Source organism: Leguminivora glycinivorella, chromosome 4 (genome assembly GCF_023078275.1).
Source record: "Leguminivora glycinivorella isolate SPB_JAAS2020 chromosome 4, LegGlyc_1.1, whole genome shotgun sequence".
In the NCBI taxonomy this organism is placed as follows: Eukaryota; Metazoa; Arthropoda; class Insecta; order Lepidoptera; family Tortricidae; genus Leguminivora; species Leguminivora glycinivorella.
Genome location: NC_062974.1, coordinates 7,043,690 through 7,061,274, shown reverse-complemented (window position 1 = coordinate 7,061,274; position 17,585 = coordinate 7,043,690). Strand labels below are relative to the sequence as shown.

Sequence of the window (17,585 nt, the reverse complement as noted above, 5' to 3'; positions counted from 1 at the left end):
CTGCTTTTTCGTAATATTCATGTTATTTTTATGATCAAGGCCAGTAAATATCGATAAGTACTAAGTCATTAATTAGTAAGCAGACAGTTCGATTTATAGATATAACCAAGGTCAATATGCATAAATGTGTCATAAGGAGAAGTGTGTCTAGCTTTCAAATTTAGTGGGTACCGTGGGTAGCACGTTGCAAAAGCGTGAACTCGCAAAAACACATGTGACTATGAGTAAAAAGGAGGAATGTGAAGGCCAGACACACTTTGCCTTATGACACACTTAAGCTAGGAACATACTACGCGGACGTCCGTCGTAAAACGACCGCGACCGCGACCTATCAGTGTGCACGGAACAAAACATCCAGAGAGCCAGATTTCGATCGGACGTCCGTGCGCTCAAGGCCACGTCCGCGTCCGTCGACCGATAGTTTGCACGGTTATGTGTATATCCATTGTCCAGATTCCCGTCCGCGGTCGATTTACGACGGACGTCCGCGTAGTGTGTTCCTAGCTTTAGCCGTATTTGACCTTACAGACTTTATGTAGAAGTCATGTACCTGTCATGACTTCTACATAAAGTCTGTAAGGTCAAATACGGCTAAGTGTGTCATAAGGCAAAGTGTGTCTGGCCTTCACATTCCTCCTTTCATCAATTGTATTTAAGCACCTGTCAATCTGCAACTGGCTTTAATTTACCATAGGGACACGAAATCGGCCATCGGCCCGCGGCGCCGGTCTATAGTTGTAATCTATAAATCGAAGGGCGCAGCTAATGAAGTTGGATCTATGCCAGCGCGCCAAGGACTCTGTTTAAGGACTCGATGTAGTTTTTACTTTTCATTTACTTAGTTACTTAGTTTAGGTATTGGCGTAAAATAATATTATGTTGACCTGCTTAAAATTTTTGCATACAAGACTTTTTTGTTATTTATGTCTTTCTAAACCATGTTTGTACCTATATTTATAGTTTTTAAGCATTATTTAAGAGAATTGTGATTGTTTTAATTTTAGATATTTTTCTATGAAATAAATTTTATCTTATCTTATCTTATCTTATCTTATTTATAGACACAAAACTTAATAACCTAACCACAAAATTAAAATTTTGAAAAAACCCCCGACTGCGACATAGTAGACCGATTTTCATGAAACATGGCTAAGAACTCTCCCGACTAACTCAGCTTTCAGACAAAGAAAACTAAATCTAAATCGGTTCATCCGTTCGGGAGCTACGATGTCACAGACAGACACACACACACAAACAGACAGACAGACAGACAGACACGTCAAACTTATAACACCCCGTCGTTTTTGCGTTGGGGGTTAAAAAATATATATATATTTACTTACAAGTATAAATTCCACTTAATTAAAGTCGAAATTGCAATCTTGATGCTGTATGGATAGGATGTTAGTATTATCAATTACCATTGTGTTTTCTGCAATCAAAAACATTACTGACAAATACGGCTCCTACATACGGCTAGTATTAAAAATGTAGGTTGCTATCAACTCGTGATTAAGTTGAAAAGGCGCAAAATTAAAATTTTCTATTGAGTGGCCTCGTTGTTTTTTTTAACTTTGCCGATTTAATATTTATTAAATAATTCAATAATAACCACAAAATTAAAATTTTGAAAAAACCCCCGACCGCGACATAGCGGACCGATTTTTATAAAACATGGCTAAGAACTCTCCCGACTAACTCAGCTTTCAGACAAAGAAAACTAAATCTAAATCGGTTCATCCATTCGGGAGCTACGATGTCACAGACAGACACACACACACAAACAGACAGACAGACAGACAGACACGTCAAACTTATAACACCCCGTCGTTTTTGCGTTGGGGGTTAAAAAAAAAATATATTTACTTACAAGTATAAATTCCACTTAATTAAAGTCGAAATTGCAATCTTGATGCTGTATGGATAGGATGTTAGTATTATCAATTACCATTGTGTTTTCTGCAATCAAAAACATTACTGACAAATACGGCTCCTACATACGGCTAGTATTAAAAATGTAGGTTGCTATCAACTCGTGATTAAGTTGAAAAGGCGCAAAATTAAAATTTTCTATTGAGTGGCCTCGTTGTTTTTTTTAACTTTGCCGATTTTATATTTATTAAATAATTAAATAAAAAAGGAATTTTGCGAATAAAAACATAGCCAATCATCTGTGCAGCCAAACACACTTAGCCAATCCACTAAGTGTGTTGGCTTATTTTAGGTTAGTTATTTATTTTATCTCCACGTTAATTAAATGCTACTTGTATACTAAAATAATAACATAACGGAGTAGGTATTTAATTACTTTCGGATTAAGTGAAACAATTAAAGGCTTTCTCAGAGCCGAGGTAAGTTTTGTTTTTCTACAACGTTAACTTTTCACTATTTGTATTAACTTTTCATAGCTATGTTGTTTTTCTCACCGCATGTAATTAAATGTTCGTAGATTTTTTATTGGCTAAGCGGCAGACTCTGCGTCTACATACTAATTAAGTAGTATACTTACAGCAGCGGCTGGTCCATACAAGCCGATTCCCACCGGCTTGCCTAAAATTGATTACTAGTAAAGTACCTAATGTTAAGGTAGGTTTCTTTTTGCTCAGTGTTGCCTAGCAGAAATTTGCACCAGCCGCCACTGATACTTAAATATCTAGTATTATTTAGGGCTGCAAACCTAAATATGTATACATAGGTATATCTACAACTACCTTCATAATTATAATATAATATTAACAATATTCAGAATGAAACAGACCTTTCGAATATACAATTAGCCTGAAAACTGGAGAATCTACCTAAGATTTTTTGAATTGCATTTTGCAAGATTTAAGAGGACATTTTCTAACCCATAATTAAAAATACAATGAATTATATAAGCTAGATGTCAATAATACATTTAATATATGTACCTAAACATGTACTTACGCAGTGTCTTGTCGGGCGACCGTCGCCGTCGCGTCTCATACTTCCATATCGATAAGGTTTGATTTCGTATGCGTAGCATCGCCGTCGTGCGACCATCGAGCGACCGTCGCCCACGCAAGCCACGGCGTTACACAGTTTGAACTCATATTAGACATAGACATAGACATAGACATCATTTATTGGTAATAACATATTACAGGTCACAATTGGTACTTATTTCTACATATCTTATATCTACTGTACAATTATTGCATCAATTAAATATTAAATTTATTATTATTACATATTATTCCACTTTATGTCGTAAGGACTAAAAATTTACCATTAACTTAACTTTCGATCGATGTTTCTGGTATTTAGACGTCGAACTGTTGTAATATAAATTAAATTACACAACCCACCTTCAAAACACTCAGTTAAATACCATTTATAATTCAAAATTCCCTAAATAACTCTCACTAGAATGTCAATAATTCAAAATCTAGCTTCCGAAACGGAATTTGAATAATTAAAGTATAATTGTGTTCGAAAATACTTATCTTTAATTAATTCTAAATTATATTTGTTGAGAATACTGAGAATATTCCGTGAACGAATCCAATCGGGAAATCTCTAACAACGGTATTCCGAGATTTCTTGTAACTAAAATAAGAAATTCTTATAAACTCTCACTCTCACTTTGCCATGTGCATTCACGCCCACATAATTGTATTTATATGTATGAGATATTTTTATTCACATGGTTATATCGGTTCATTCGGAAAAAGCAAAAATGCCCATTTTATTTGCCTTTTAACTATTATCTTAAAGTAATAAACGAATTAAATTGATTGTACAAAATTTGTAAGAAAAAAAGTGAAACGTCTATAATTTTAATTTTAAGCAAATACCGTATTTTTACCGGAGGATTTACTGTCCCTTCTTACTACGGTAAAGTAGCAGATCCTACACCTCTGTACTTCAGAAACACTTTAACATTATAGCTTTATAATAAACATGAAATCGCTTCGAATATTTTCGTCACCGCAAGTGACTCGTAATCTGTAGTGATTGGCGGCAACCCGTGGCGTAAGACGTGTACGACGGGACGAAAAGCCTGACATGCCTACTTTATTTTCTTTTAGTGGAAACGCCAGCTTAATATACTGGAGGCCTATCCAAGTTTTTGTAGCATGATAGTAACTTGACGTACATTAATACTTAAATACGTCGCGCTATTTTTTATGCAAACCGTAGGTACAATAAGAGGTTAAGCATTACTTTCAAGTTTCAACTTTGCAATTGGGTAGCAGCAGTCCTTCGTACTTTTTTTCAGTTGCAAGCCAATTCGACTGTAAGTTTTAATTGCCAATTGACGTACGTATGAACAAGCTAAAATCATGATAACTTATGTATGTTCAAATTGGACCGTCGGGCAGTCAATTTAGTCTCATTTCATTGCCAACATGCCACTTCGTCTCATACATGAAAACATTATGTCCCATTATTTTGCATGAAAAAATTATGTCAGTGCGTCGCGTTTATGCAAGTAAAAAATCTTCCATAGAAAAAAGGCTCGATTGAGAAAGAACGCTTTCGGGACACGTTTTTTACGTGTAAGGCCTGAAAGTATATAGTCCTCCTCATCGGTTTCGATATCGGCGACCTCAGCAGATTATGAATTATTTTGCCTGTTATGGGCTCTTATGTGGCTGGCCAGGCCGAACTTGGTCTTAAAGACTCTTTTGTAGGCCTGAAAGTACAAATGGTTCTGAGAACAATGAGCCTAAAAAGTGAATATTTTGAAGGCGAGAGTGTAATGTACAATTTTACAGATGGCTCACCTGGCTTTCATGTCTGCGTCGTCTCCCGCTCCAGGTTGCAGTTGCATGCCGCCTTGCGCCCACGTCACCGTTAGCCAGTCTGTAACAACACATACAATAGCTTAGTATACTATACTCGTAGGTCATTTTTGATACTCCGTATTGACAAAATACGCGCACATAATACTGTCAGAATGGCTTGCTTTCAGCTTTGGCTGATCAGTGTGAACAGGCGCGGCTTTTAAATTTACTAAGATCTAACATTTGGTCTGTGGTCAAGGAATGTGGCTAACAAGCAGGGTGAAATTATGAGTCACTATTTTCTTAACGCAAAAAAATACCATTAAAATGCAATTATAGTCTGTTCAAAGACTCTTGTCTTTCCGAACAGACTCTAGACAGAATCTTGCTTACAGGACATTTTCCATATATCTCTTAAGTAAGTTATACCAAGCTTAGTTAACATCCACTTTGATAACCCTGCAAATGCAAAATTAAACAAGAATAAATCTTTAAACCGATAACGCTTACTTAATCCTGGCCTGGCACTGGCGGGGCTATCAAAACCGTTTTTTAATTTAGTTTCGTACGACTGTAGTTTTCAGAAACAATATTTAACATTCTAAAAGTCATATCTTTATGGATGAAAGACTCATGCTATGAAGATCCAAGCTCAGGCCGAGACACATTAAGTTTCCTATTGATACGCTTTGAGCGTCTAGTTGCACCTTGTTCGTAGGAATCAGCAACCGCTACCCACGGCCCCCAAGGTGGTGTTAGAAGTGCGATCAACTTTTAGAATCAGATCTTCTGAGTAAAGTAACGTACCTATATTATGGCTTGTGACCTACAAACCTATATTATTTAAATATAAAATAACAACATACAAAAATAGGGCACACATTTAAATCTTTAATACATATGTATTCATAAGAAACATCAAGATTTACCTACCTTATTAGTTATGTCGCTCGTTTTCTTTGAAGAGACTCAACAGAAATTTAAGCCCCCGCAGAAATACCTACGGTAGCACTTCAGTAGCTACGTAAATCCCATGAAAAATAAATCATGAAAAATATGTTTATTCGTCTTGACCATTATAGTTACCACGGTGACCGAAAATTCTTGTGATAACGAATAAGAAGTTTCTAACGAAATAAATAAGAGTTGTAACTCCATATATCAGTTAATGCAAGTTTGACGACCGGTCTGGCGCAGTCGGTATAGTGACCCTGCCTGCTGCGCCGCGGTCCTGGGTTCAGGGCAGTTCTGGGGTAAGGGCATTTATTTGTGTGATGAGCACAGACATTTGTTCCTGAGTCATGGATGTTTTCTATGTATATAAGTATTTATATATTATATATATCGTTGTCTGAGTACCCACAACACAAGCCTTCTTGAGCTTACCGTGGGCCTCAGTCAATATTTAAGAATGTCCTATAATATTTATAAAAAAAAAAGTTATTTTTAGTGACATCTAGCGTCAACCACGCGTCACAAATAACTTGCATTTACTGATGTAATGGAGTTACAACTCTTTCCTAACTTATTCCTATATGCCAAATACTAAAATGCCTAGACGTAAATGGCACGATTTTTTATAACTTGATATGTGTGGAGGGTTAGCCAATTTAGGCCCATTTCTCAAAACTGAAAGTTACAAGTTGCAAGCGAAAGTCTCTTTCCAACTTGTCATATTAGACATTAGATTAGATTAGATTTCATTTATTCACAAGAAATTATGGTACATAAGATGTTACAAATGAAGATACAGAGCCTTAATACTTTTGGCCGTTAGGCATGTGAAAATTGGTGTAGGCATAGCCTGCTTATTCTAGTGCATGCATATATTACTATTGATAATTATAATTATTATGTCATTCAGTCATAACCATCACTACTATATTGACTACCACTTGTAATTTGTAACTTGTAGCTTCAAGAAATGGGCCCCTATTCCTTATAAAAATATATTATTAAAAAAATATATTCTAGGTGTAAAACCGGCCAAGAGCGTGTCGGGCCACGCTCAGTGTAGGGTTCCGTAGTTTTCCGTATTTTTCTCAAAAACTACTAAACCTATCAAGTTCAAAATAATTTTCCTAGAAAGTCTTTATAAAGTTCTACTTTTGTGATTTTTTTCATATTTTTTAAACATATGGGTCAAAAGTTAGAGGGGGGGGGGGACACAATTTTTTTTCCTTTAGGAGCGATTATTTCCGAAAATATTAATATTATCAAAAAACACTCTTAGTAACCCCTTATTCATTTTTAAATACCTATCCAACAATATATCACACGTTGGGGTTGGAATGAAAAAAAATATCAGCCCCCACTTTACATGTAGGTAGGGGGGGTACCCTAATAAAACATTTTTTCCATTTTTCATTTTTGCACTTTGTTGGCGTGATTGATATACATATTGATACCAAATTTCAGCTTCCTAGTGCTAACGGTTACTGAGATTATCCGCGGACGGACGGACGGACGGACGGACGGACAGACAGACATGGCGAAACTATAAGGGTTCCTAGTTGACTACGGAACCCTAATAAAAACAGTGGGAGTCCGTTTAAGGGAACATTCGGAATCGTATATATGGGTCATTACTCTTCCTGACATAGGTACGTAAACTTATTATTAACATGCAGGCAATTTAACTCATAAACTGGCTATTTTCCGTTCATTTTATCCATCCATACTTCCATACTAATATTATAAATGGGAAAGTGTGTGTGTCTGTTTGTTTGTCCGTCTTTCACGGCAAAACGGAGCGACGAATTGTCGTGATTTTTTAAGTGGAGATAGTTGAAGGGATGGAGAGTGACATAGGCTACTTTTTGTCTCTTTCTAACGCGAGCGAAGCCGCGGGCAAAAGCTAGTTAGGTATAAATGGGAAAGTGTGTGTGTCTGTTTGTTTGTCCGTCTTTCACGGCAAAACGGAGCGACGAATTGTCATGATTTTTTAAGTGCAGATAGTTGAAGGGATGGAGAGTGACTAAGGCTACTTTTTGTCTCTTTCTATCGCGAGCGAAGCTGCGAGCAAAAGCTAGTTTAAATATAACTTAGTCAGAGTCTCTTCAGAAATACGTAAAGCATAAGAAATTCGTAACAAACGTTTCACTAAATTCGGTTTCCAATCTCCAATATTTATAATCCTATATTTAGAAGTTTGAAGAAGCGTTTGGTTCGATTTCTTATTACGTTTTAGATTACACGTAGAGATAGCTAATTCCGATTCCTCGAGATCTGTATCAATCACTACCGTGAGTTTTTGACGTTTTTTCATACAATACCTGATAGCGTAAATGTAGTCAATAGTAGGTATATAAAGCCTGACTGGAAATACACAGTGGCCACAGTTCCTATTTACTTCAGAGTACTAGTTCGCATTCGCAGCATTTCAGTAACTTTTCGCTCACTATACTTACAGCAAATGTAAAGCAGATACTTTTGAGCAACAGTATTACTTAAAAAAGTTCTTTTTTTCAGTTCAAGTTCGAAAAACTCAAACATTTTTCTTCAACATGAGGTACTTTTAGAACTTGGAGTGTATTTCAGCAACGGAGGACAGTATGAACCTTTTTTAACAAACAAACGGCCCGTCTTAGGCACTGGTCCCACCGCGAGCTAGAAAGCTATGAGCTATCGGCTATAAAAACGAACAAAAGATAAGCACTCTCGTGCAAATAAAAGAGACACGGCGATATTGATAGCTCACCGCTGGGCGAGTAACTATAAACATCACCGTGTCTCTTTTATTTACACGGGAGTGATTATCTTTTGTTCGTTTTTATAGCCTAGCTCATAGTTTACTAGCTCGCGGTGGGACCAGTGCCTTAAGACCTCCGAATGTACTTTGATTTTATTCCGAGCAAGGACGATATAATACGGGACAGACAAACCCTTACAAAAACGCGTACCCCTGAAATGTATGGGCCTTTTAGACTTAAAACTAGATGGCGCTGCTTCGCAGCTTGGAAGTGGCTAAAATCATATTTTCTCCAAATATTTTTGTGTTTTTATTTTTTATAAGAACAAATGGCATGCTTCTTCATTTTAATATCATGATATCACGTCAATAGTCAATACACATTTTGAAAAAAATAAATTTGTAGATATCGTCAGTGTTAGTTATGATAGTATTTAATAGGTGGCGCTAAAAAATCGAGGTACGATTCTTAGTATGAAGATTGTACCTAAATCCTATATAAATTATCCTTGATTCCGAGTAAATTTGGATGCTGATAAGCAACAATGTGTCAACCCACACGCCAACCATTTTGAGAAAATGGCGTCTAAAGATTTTTTCTCATTTTTTTTGTGTTTCTCTTAAAAAAAATTGTTTTTATATAGATTGTTGTGTTTTTCAGCTATAATACGTTCAGTAGTAGTGATTATTGTAGCTTAATTTCAAAACAAACTTCAATTTGACGAAATAATGCCCTTTTCTTTTATTGCGAATTGTTCGACGACGTCAAACTTTTTCAAGACTGTGTTATGATACTTAACCCACTTTTGCTAATTGTTTAAAAATATCTATGAGTCTTAAATAAACATGTTAAAGCACATAAATTGTTATTGTAAAATACTCTACCTATGCATATTTTTAACTTTATAAGTGTTAAGTAACATATCAGTCATGGTCACTTATGTTATTAGGTATGTAGGAATCAATACATTATTTATTAATCAAACCTTTTAATGATTTTTCTACTCCCGAACTGTTATTCGTCATTCACAGGATTGTGCGTATCGAAAAAACTGAAAACGCATTGTTTGGTTCTGTAATCATGGCAACGCATTGCATTAACGATACTGCGTGCGTGCGCGGAAAGGCTTTGGGCAGCTGAGCTGACAGTGCAAACCTTTGCAATACAGGAAACAGTGTGAATTTCGCGAGAATTATTAAAAAAAACTATTAAAAACCAAGTGCATGGTCTTTGTAAAAGTATTGTATGCAATGGTGTTTAACTGACTCCAAAATACTCGTGGAAAGTACGCCACTCATATTTCTTGACCTCCTTTAAACGCCTGTTGAATAAAATACTATAAATTAACTATTAGAGTAATGATCATTTCTAGACACATATTTAAATTATCTGTGCTTTTTCAACAAAAAATCGTTACAAAAACCAAATAATCATCTTTAAAAAAAATAAACTACTTATCTAAAATATACAACAAAATATTTTTTGACGCTAAGAAATAGACTAAGTCATTTAAATTATGAATAACTTATGACTTGTACAAGAACAAAACATAAAATATATTTAACAAAATAATAAACTACCATTCAGTAACTATTCAAAAATCAAACAATATTTTTATGCATACATTAACACGTCTTAATGTAATTAGTAATTATAAAAAAATAGTAGCTTATATTAGATTTTTATATAAACACGTACTTGTAAAGAATGTTTGCAAATTATAATAACGAACATGTATATTCATAACTTAAAATGTTCAATTTCGTACTGAATTTACCATTCATGTGCAAAAATATACTAATGGACTAAGTCATAACTTATTCAAACATAAATTAATATTAAAAGTTATATTTTACAATATAGTGTCATGGTACTTATACACCAAAAACGAACAATTTATGACCCGAATATAATTTAACAATAATGACTTATGTTTTATAACACGGGTCGTAGCATAAAACAACGAATAAAATATCATTTTGCAATAATCATTCAAGTCTCATAGTGGGTAACTATGTCATTTTTTACGTTTTGCAAGAATGAGTCAAGTGTAAAAAAATCGTTGAGTCAACCCTCATAACACATTATTGTAATTTAAATATGTCTTCTGCCAATTACTATAATAAGTTAAGGTTCTTGACACATTAATGCAAAACAGGCAACACGCGATAAAGGATTTGTGTTAACCTATTTTTTTACTTTTGGGATAGTAAAAATTTTCAAAATGAAAAGGTCATTTTTGCAAATAGAAGTTTAAAAATCCAGCTATAACATGGCATTAAAATCTCATTTTTTTAGTTTTTGTGGGTTGACACATTATTGCTTATCACCATCCATTTAATACAGTAGTCGAGACAGACGGAAGGGATTTTCCCATCAGTACCCGCTTTTACGTCTCTCCTTCATCATGACATGGATTATACAAGTAGTCGCATCTTCAGTAAATTGTGGATTATGAAAATTCAAGGTTATTATGACAAATATACTGAATATATTGATTTAAACTAACACGATCTTCACTCATATTATTAAATTAAAACGGGACTTAATCGCGTAAAACTTTCGGTCATATACCATCGGATGTCGTGAGTGTTCTATGTAGGCAAAGTGGCAACCCTAGCGTAAAAGTGGCTAATGACAATCAAGTGCGGGTAGTTCGAAAAACAGTCCCGTTTTAATTTAAAAAAAAATATTCTGAACTTGGGTAAATTATAGTGTAAATTTTTAAACAACTACCTCAAGCAAGGACGTATCGTATATGGCTGTTAAGGGGGTTCCGCTTCATCACCATCCTTATCATAATCAACTTATCCGGAAGACGTCCAGTGTTGGACAAAGGCCTTCTTAAAAATTGTGTTAAGGTACAGCGGGACAAATCTCGACTCGGGGCAATGGTAACTGATCCATTTTTTCCATTATTACACTATGATGTTGAGTTCTACATGTATCCACTGAACACGCCTACCATATATAACCAGTGGACACTCTATTTAATAATGCAAACATTGTAAAACATGGAAAAAATGGACCAGTTACACTTGCCCGCGGTCGAGATTTGCCTCGCTGTACCTTATTACTTTATTGTTATGTGTGTATCCTGAGCGTATTTATTTATTATGAGCAAAACATTGATTAGAAATGTCTCAACAAGGTTTGAAGGTCATCATTACCACAGTGATCAGCATCATTGCCATTTTACTGCGGCAACGTTGAAAGGGTTGCACTTTTGTCATTGCGACATCACATCACGTAATGAGATCAAAACAATTCATCAAGAAAATTGACAGAGAAGTCACCTGCACTGTATCGCAACAACGGCTGCAGAGCAAGTACATGCACTGTACTATAATCCGTAGTCGCCTTGAGTCAGTCGGTAACAAATATCGTGTCGCATCTAAGCGCATATCCGAAAAGTAAAGGTACCCTATAAAACTCCGGTATTACGTCATACCGTTTCATATCAGTTGGATTTCTGTAGTAAAAGTTATATTTCTGTAGAGGAATAGGTATAAACCAGTAAGGTCAATACGGGTAAGTGTGTCATGAGGAGAAGTGTGTCTGGCCTCCACATTTGGCCTTTTTATTCATTGTTACAGGTGGTTATGCGAGTTCATACCTTTGCTACTGGCTACTCACGATTATTGGTTAACGTATTGAACGCTCAATAAACAATGATCATTGTTTAAACATACCAAATGTGAAGGCCAGACACACTTCTCCTTATGACACACTTACCCGTATTGATCTTATAGTTCGACATTAGAATTAATTACTATCGAAAAATAATGTCTATTCAGTACTGCACCGTTTTTGTTGTGCTGGCAACGTGCACAGGTCTCGTGAGGAAGTTCCCTTATTAGTTAGGTACCGTGCTGAAATCAGACAGTCAATCGGGTTCTCGAATCTTTAACATAATGCTCATTTTCAAGGGCTTAAGTAGACTAAACACCCATTAATGCGGTAACATCGTTACAAATATTTAGGCTCCCATAAGGCCAAGTTCAAAAGTGTAGGTCATTACTCAGAGCAATTAAGGCAACTCAAACATCACACGATAACTCAAGTGTGGTGGCAACTTGTCGTAAGTTCCACCATGATACCTTACAGTGGCACATTGTATCTACCCAACCACCCATAACGACGGTGGCTTCGACTATTATGTACCTTCTTCTCATGAACCCTTGAGTGTAAATTTCAATCAAATCCTACAACCTGACGACCGTACTGTCTTCTGACCTCACAGTTCTAATTAATACACACCATACGATAAATAAACTCGAAATTTTGACTGTAGCCGGCCAACCAGCAATAAATTAAATAAATTACAAAGAAAATTAGCCTCTCTAATCAGCCTCTACGTGTTGGCTTTGGTTCCGCGCTCGCTTCCCAAAGGTCCGGAATATCCTATGGTTTTCGAGATGGGAAATACATACCAATAAATAAACACTAGTATGACCAAAATACCGCAAATTTTCAACATTAGTGTAACCAAGTGTACGCTATATCACATCGTGCAGACGTAAGCATAAGGGGCATTTTCAAAAATTGGGACCCAAAATTAGTGAAAGTTGTTAACAAAAATTATTGCATTTGGACGTAGTTACGCAGAAACGTTCCAATCCACATGAATTTGTCATTAAGTTTTAGACCTTGTATGAAAAACAAAAGTCTTCTATTTCAATGACAATTTCAGATGGATTATTAGAACGTTTCTGCGTAACTACGTCCAATTAAGCATGAAATTTCAATAAAAATATTGCTTTTGTGTTAATAATAACATAAACTATTACCAATAATCTACATTTAGAACATGAAAAAAGTTCGTTTTTAGACAAATGTTATTCTTAATTTGTAGTCACAAAATCGAGTTAATTTTTGTTAACAGCTGTCACTAATTTTGGGTCCCAATGTCTGATATGTGTAGTTTCTTAATGGGCCAGTGTATCTAGTCATAAATTACCTATGATATGAATAGGTACCTAGTGGGTACCTAAATAGAACTTTCTCGTCATCTTATTTTAAACTAACGTCACCAATAAATAAAGACTAGGTACTATGACAGAAATACCGTAATTTTTCTACATTAGTGTCCTGAAGTGTACGCCATATCGCACGGCACCACGCAGACGGTAAGCATAATGTGTGTAGTTTCGTAGCTCGCCAGTGTACCAGAATAAGCAGTATTATAGCGCTAATCACACAATGCTCCTAAGTGATATCATTAGCACCTAAAGTGTTATGTAACACTCGAGGAAACGTTAAACATATATGAGATGGAATACATTGTTTCATATTTACAAGCTGTAGGTATATCCTGCTTAGAATAGTTATTTAGAAGACATGGCATACTTAACAATTTATTCCACATTAGTAAAGAAATACCAAAACGATGCGCCTAAGCGCTGGTAGCCTAGCGGTAAGTGTATGCGACTTTCGTTCCGGAGGTCGCGGGTTCAAACCCCGGCTCGCACCAATGAGTTTTTCGGAACCTATGTGCGAAATGTCATTTGACATTTTGCCAGTCGCTTTTCGGTGAAGGAAAACATCGTGAGGAAACCGGACTAATTCCAATAAGGTCTAGTTACCCTTCGGCTTGAATGGTCAGATAGCAGTCGCTTTCGTAAAAAAACTAGTGCCTACGCCAAATCTTGGGATTAGTTGTCAAAACGGACCCCAGGCTCCCATGAGCCGTGTTAAATGCCAGGATAACGCAAGGAGGATGATGAGTACGTAAATATGTATAAAGTTACTGGATTGCCATCCTGAGATGTTGAGACTTCGACCATTCGATTTCATGTACTTCGTTGAATAATGTCTCCACAATTAATTAAGTTTCACTACGAGATTTCCGATTTGAGAATATTTAGGTATTTGTTTTACGTATTTGCCAAAATAGATACCCAAGCAAGCATAATAATATTTTATTTAAAATACAAAAAAAAATGTTCATTAGAAAAATAGACCCCAAACTAGGCTGAGCCTGGGGTCCTGATAGGTGACTAAATAAAGCAGATTTCTTGCAAACAGATTTATATAACAATAACAAAAACGTCCCCACGGAGGCAGCTTGTGGCGAGCTGACGGTGAGTGGCGACACCGCGGACCCCTATTCCAGAGGGCCCTTTTATATGGCCCTCGCCTCTGCGCTTGCTTTAACCGGCCGGCCAGAGTGGATTCGCAAGAGCGGGACCTATGCTCCAGGTTGGAAGTGTAAAATGTCATAACGCCGGCGGCCTGCTGAATGGAACACCAGGAACCAAGCTACCGCAGACTCACCTCTCGACAACCTTTTAGCCACTCTCAAGTGTTGCTCTGTTGTCGCACCGTGCGTGCGGCCGTTTTGCAGGGCCCACTCAATGAGTTGGCGAGTCACCGCCTGCCTTTTACAATCCTGAGACTAGTTGTCATGGCAGGTGTCCGATAGTCTCTCCCAATAGACCATTATCCAGTCCATCCAACTTGCACAACAATAGCCTAATGACCTTAGTTCCCATCGCAGCACAAAAGTGCTGCACTGAAATAATAGTCCTTACACCTGGCGGGGACCATCTCCGGATGTACCATATTATGCACTCGGGGATGGTATCCGCCAAGTGTGTAATTGTGTATCCCTTGCCTTTAGATTAAAGTGTCTAAAAGGGCCTCTGTGCTGTTGGCTTCGGCCCCACACATGCCTCCTAAAAGTCCGGGACCCCATGGTCCCGAGATATGGTAAGACATGCAAAAACATAATGCATATATTTAGTAAATCTAAAACAATTTTACGAGTCGCGAAACTATTTCTAATATCCCGGGTGCTTCTCAATATTTCATCTAGTAACATGAGTGGACCTGTTTCTATTAAATATGGCGGGTTTCTAACAAAAACCCAAGCGGGAACTCGCACATTGTTTCGTAATAAATCCCACTAATTATAATGCTGCTACATATTTCGGCCGAAGGTCGAGAGAACAAAGTCATTGTGAACGTATAGTAGGTATTTAATCTTTACAAAGACATACACAACCTGTATGTCTGTGTGTGTGGGTGGCTGGCAACCTGTCACTGCAATGTCACAGTTTCATTTTCTTTCAAACCCTTACTTGCCAAGAGTGGCACTGAAGCTTTAGTAGTTTCATGTGCTCTGCCTACCCCTTTATGGGATACAGGCGTGATTGTATGTATGTACAAAGACATACACGAAAGAACATACACACAAAGAGTCCAAAAATTACCTAAAGCATAGCGATATGTATAATTTAGTCTACCTTACGGCAAATGTTTTTTTTTTTTTTAAGTATAATATAAGTATTTTTAAAGATAACAACACTCAAGTCCCAAGTTAGGTACAGTGAGCTGCAAAATTGCATGGAGAAATTATAATTAATTGATAACTTCGCCATGCACTTTTGCAGCTGATAATACCATCAAACACTGCTAACCGATACTAAATATTTTTAAATCACATACTTATTTTGAATTACTTCTTTTAAGAGTAAATTTTAAATCATAAAGAATAGAAGTTAAAAATATGATGTATAATATCCATAGGTACCTACTTAATATTATAAATGGGAAAGTGTGTGTGTCTGTTTGTTTGTCCAACTTTCACGGCAAAACGGAGCGACGAATTGACGTGATTTTTTAAGTGGAGATATTTGAAGGGATGGAGAGTAACATACTATGTTACTCTCCATTATTAGGCTGTTAGGCTACTTTTTGTCTCTTTCTAACGCGAGCGAAGCCGCGGGCAAAAGCTAGTATAAGTATTAATATTCGTCTCTTAAAATGATTTAAGAAAATTGGTTTCAATACAATAATTTACTTACATATTAAAACCCCGACCTACCCTGACCTTTTCAACCCTTTCGATAAAAGCGGGGACTGATGTAGTCCGAACGCATAATACACAAGGGATAAACGTACATACATTAAACCTTTCAGGGATTATGGCCAGGTTAGAGTGACAGAGGTTCCAGATTCAATAGCACTTAGCTCTGGAAATGTACTTAATCTTAAAACCTATATGGTCTTTAGTTAGATGTAACTGTGTGCCTGAGCTCGGATAGAATGTAACGTATTAATTATAATCAATGGATTCAGGCAATACTTTGCGGAAATCCACTACAATTAAAAACTAGAAAACTACTTTTTACAGAAAGATTCTAGTCGGAAACGAAGGTTAGGTATTACCTAATTATACTTAAATACTTAACGCTTTGACCTGTCTATGTAAACAAATTGCTTACAAGTCTAGGCGTAGCGTAGGAAACGTTTGTTCTTTTGCTATCGTATATTAATTGTGTTTGTTTATTTTTTTTTCTTTAACAAGTACAATTCATCTTCTAAACAACTAATTCTTTTAATTTCCAATTCGACGAAATTCTACGTAACATATACATATGTAGTCGGTTGTGTAGATCTAGAAATGGCGTGTGACGTGAACAAGAGATTTCCTTTAGTAGAATTGATCCTTAAGACCCAAGGTTGGATTTAAGAAATGAGCATTTCTTTATTTTTTTTTGCCAATAAAAATTTTTTGATTGTTTTAAGGAATTTTAAGTCAAATGTACTCAGAATCACGAGTACTTTAAATCTCACTGGGAGACAAAAAGTGTCCCAGAATTTCCATACATTTTTGTTACTTTCCTCTTTTGTTACCCCATACAACATCCTACGGAAAATGGTAACAAAATAAGAAAAAATCGTATGGGACAATTTTTTTAACTACTAGGATTGAAAAAGCTAGTAATTCTGAGTAGAAATAGCATTTTTTTTTTAATATCACACTTCATAAAAGTGGCAAAAAAAAGAAATGCTCAAATAATGGTTCCTCTTAAAAATTGTGTCGCTTAACTTCAAATCTGGATAAATCCATTCTGATTTAAGGTTGATTAAGTATATAAAAATACAGTATTATCTCAAAGATAATCAACCTTATAGCAGAATGGGTTTACCCGAGTTTGAAGTTAAGACACACAATTATCTTTGCTAATTCACGCTAGTCAATCAGTGCGAGCACCAAAAATATCTGGGTGCCTCAACTTCTTTAAATACTCGTACATCTAAGGAACACAAAAATATTTTTTGTGCCAAAGTACACCCTTTGTTCATTTAACCCCGTGGTTGAACTTTTTTTTAACTAATACCAATGAAGTGCAAA

At 36.1% G+C, this 17,585-nt stretch overlaps 1 protein-coding gene across 1 annotated transcript in view; it reads right to left on the bottom strand.

Annotated features, from left to right (window-relative positions):
• LOC125225271 (atrial natriuretic peptide-converting enzyme) overlaps positions 1–17,585 on the bottom strand; it is a 181,743-nt gene that overhangs the window by 127,291 nt on the left and 36,867 nt on the right. The window contains exon 3 of the mRNA XM_048128888.1: positions 4,752–4,830. Within this exon, the coding sequence (XP_047984845.1) occupies positions 4,752–4,830 (79 nt within the window). The remainder of the gene's footprint in view (positions 1–4,751; positions 4,831–17,585) is intronic.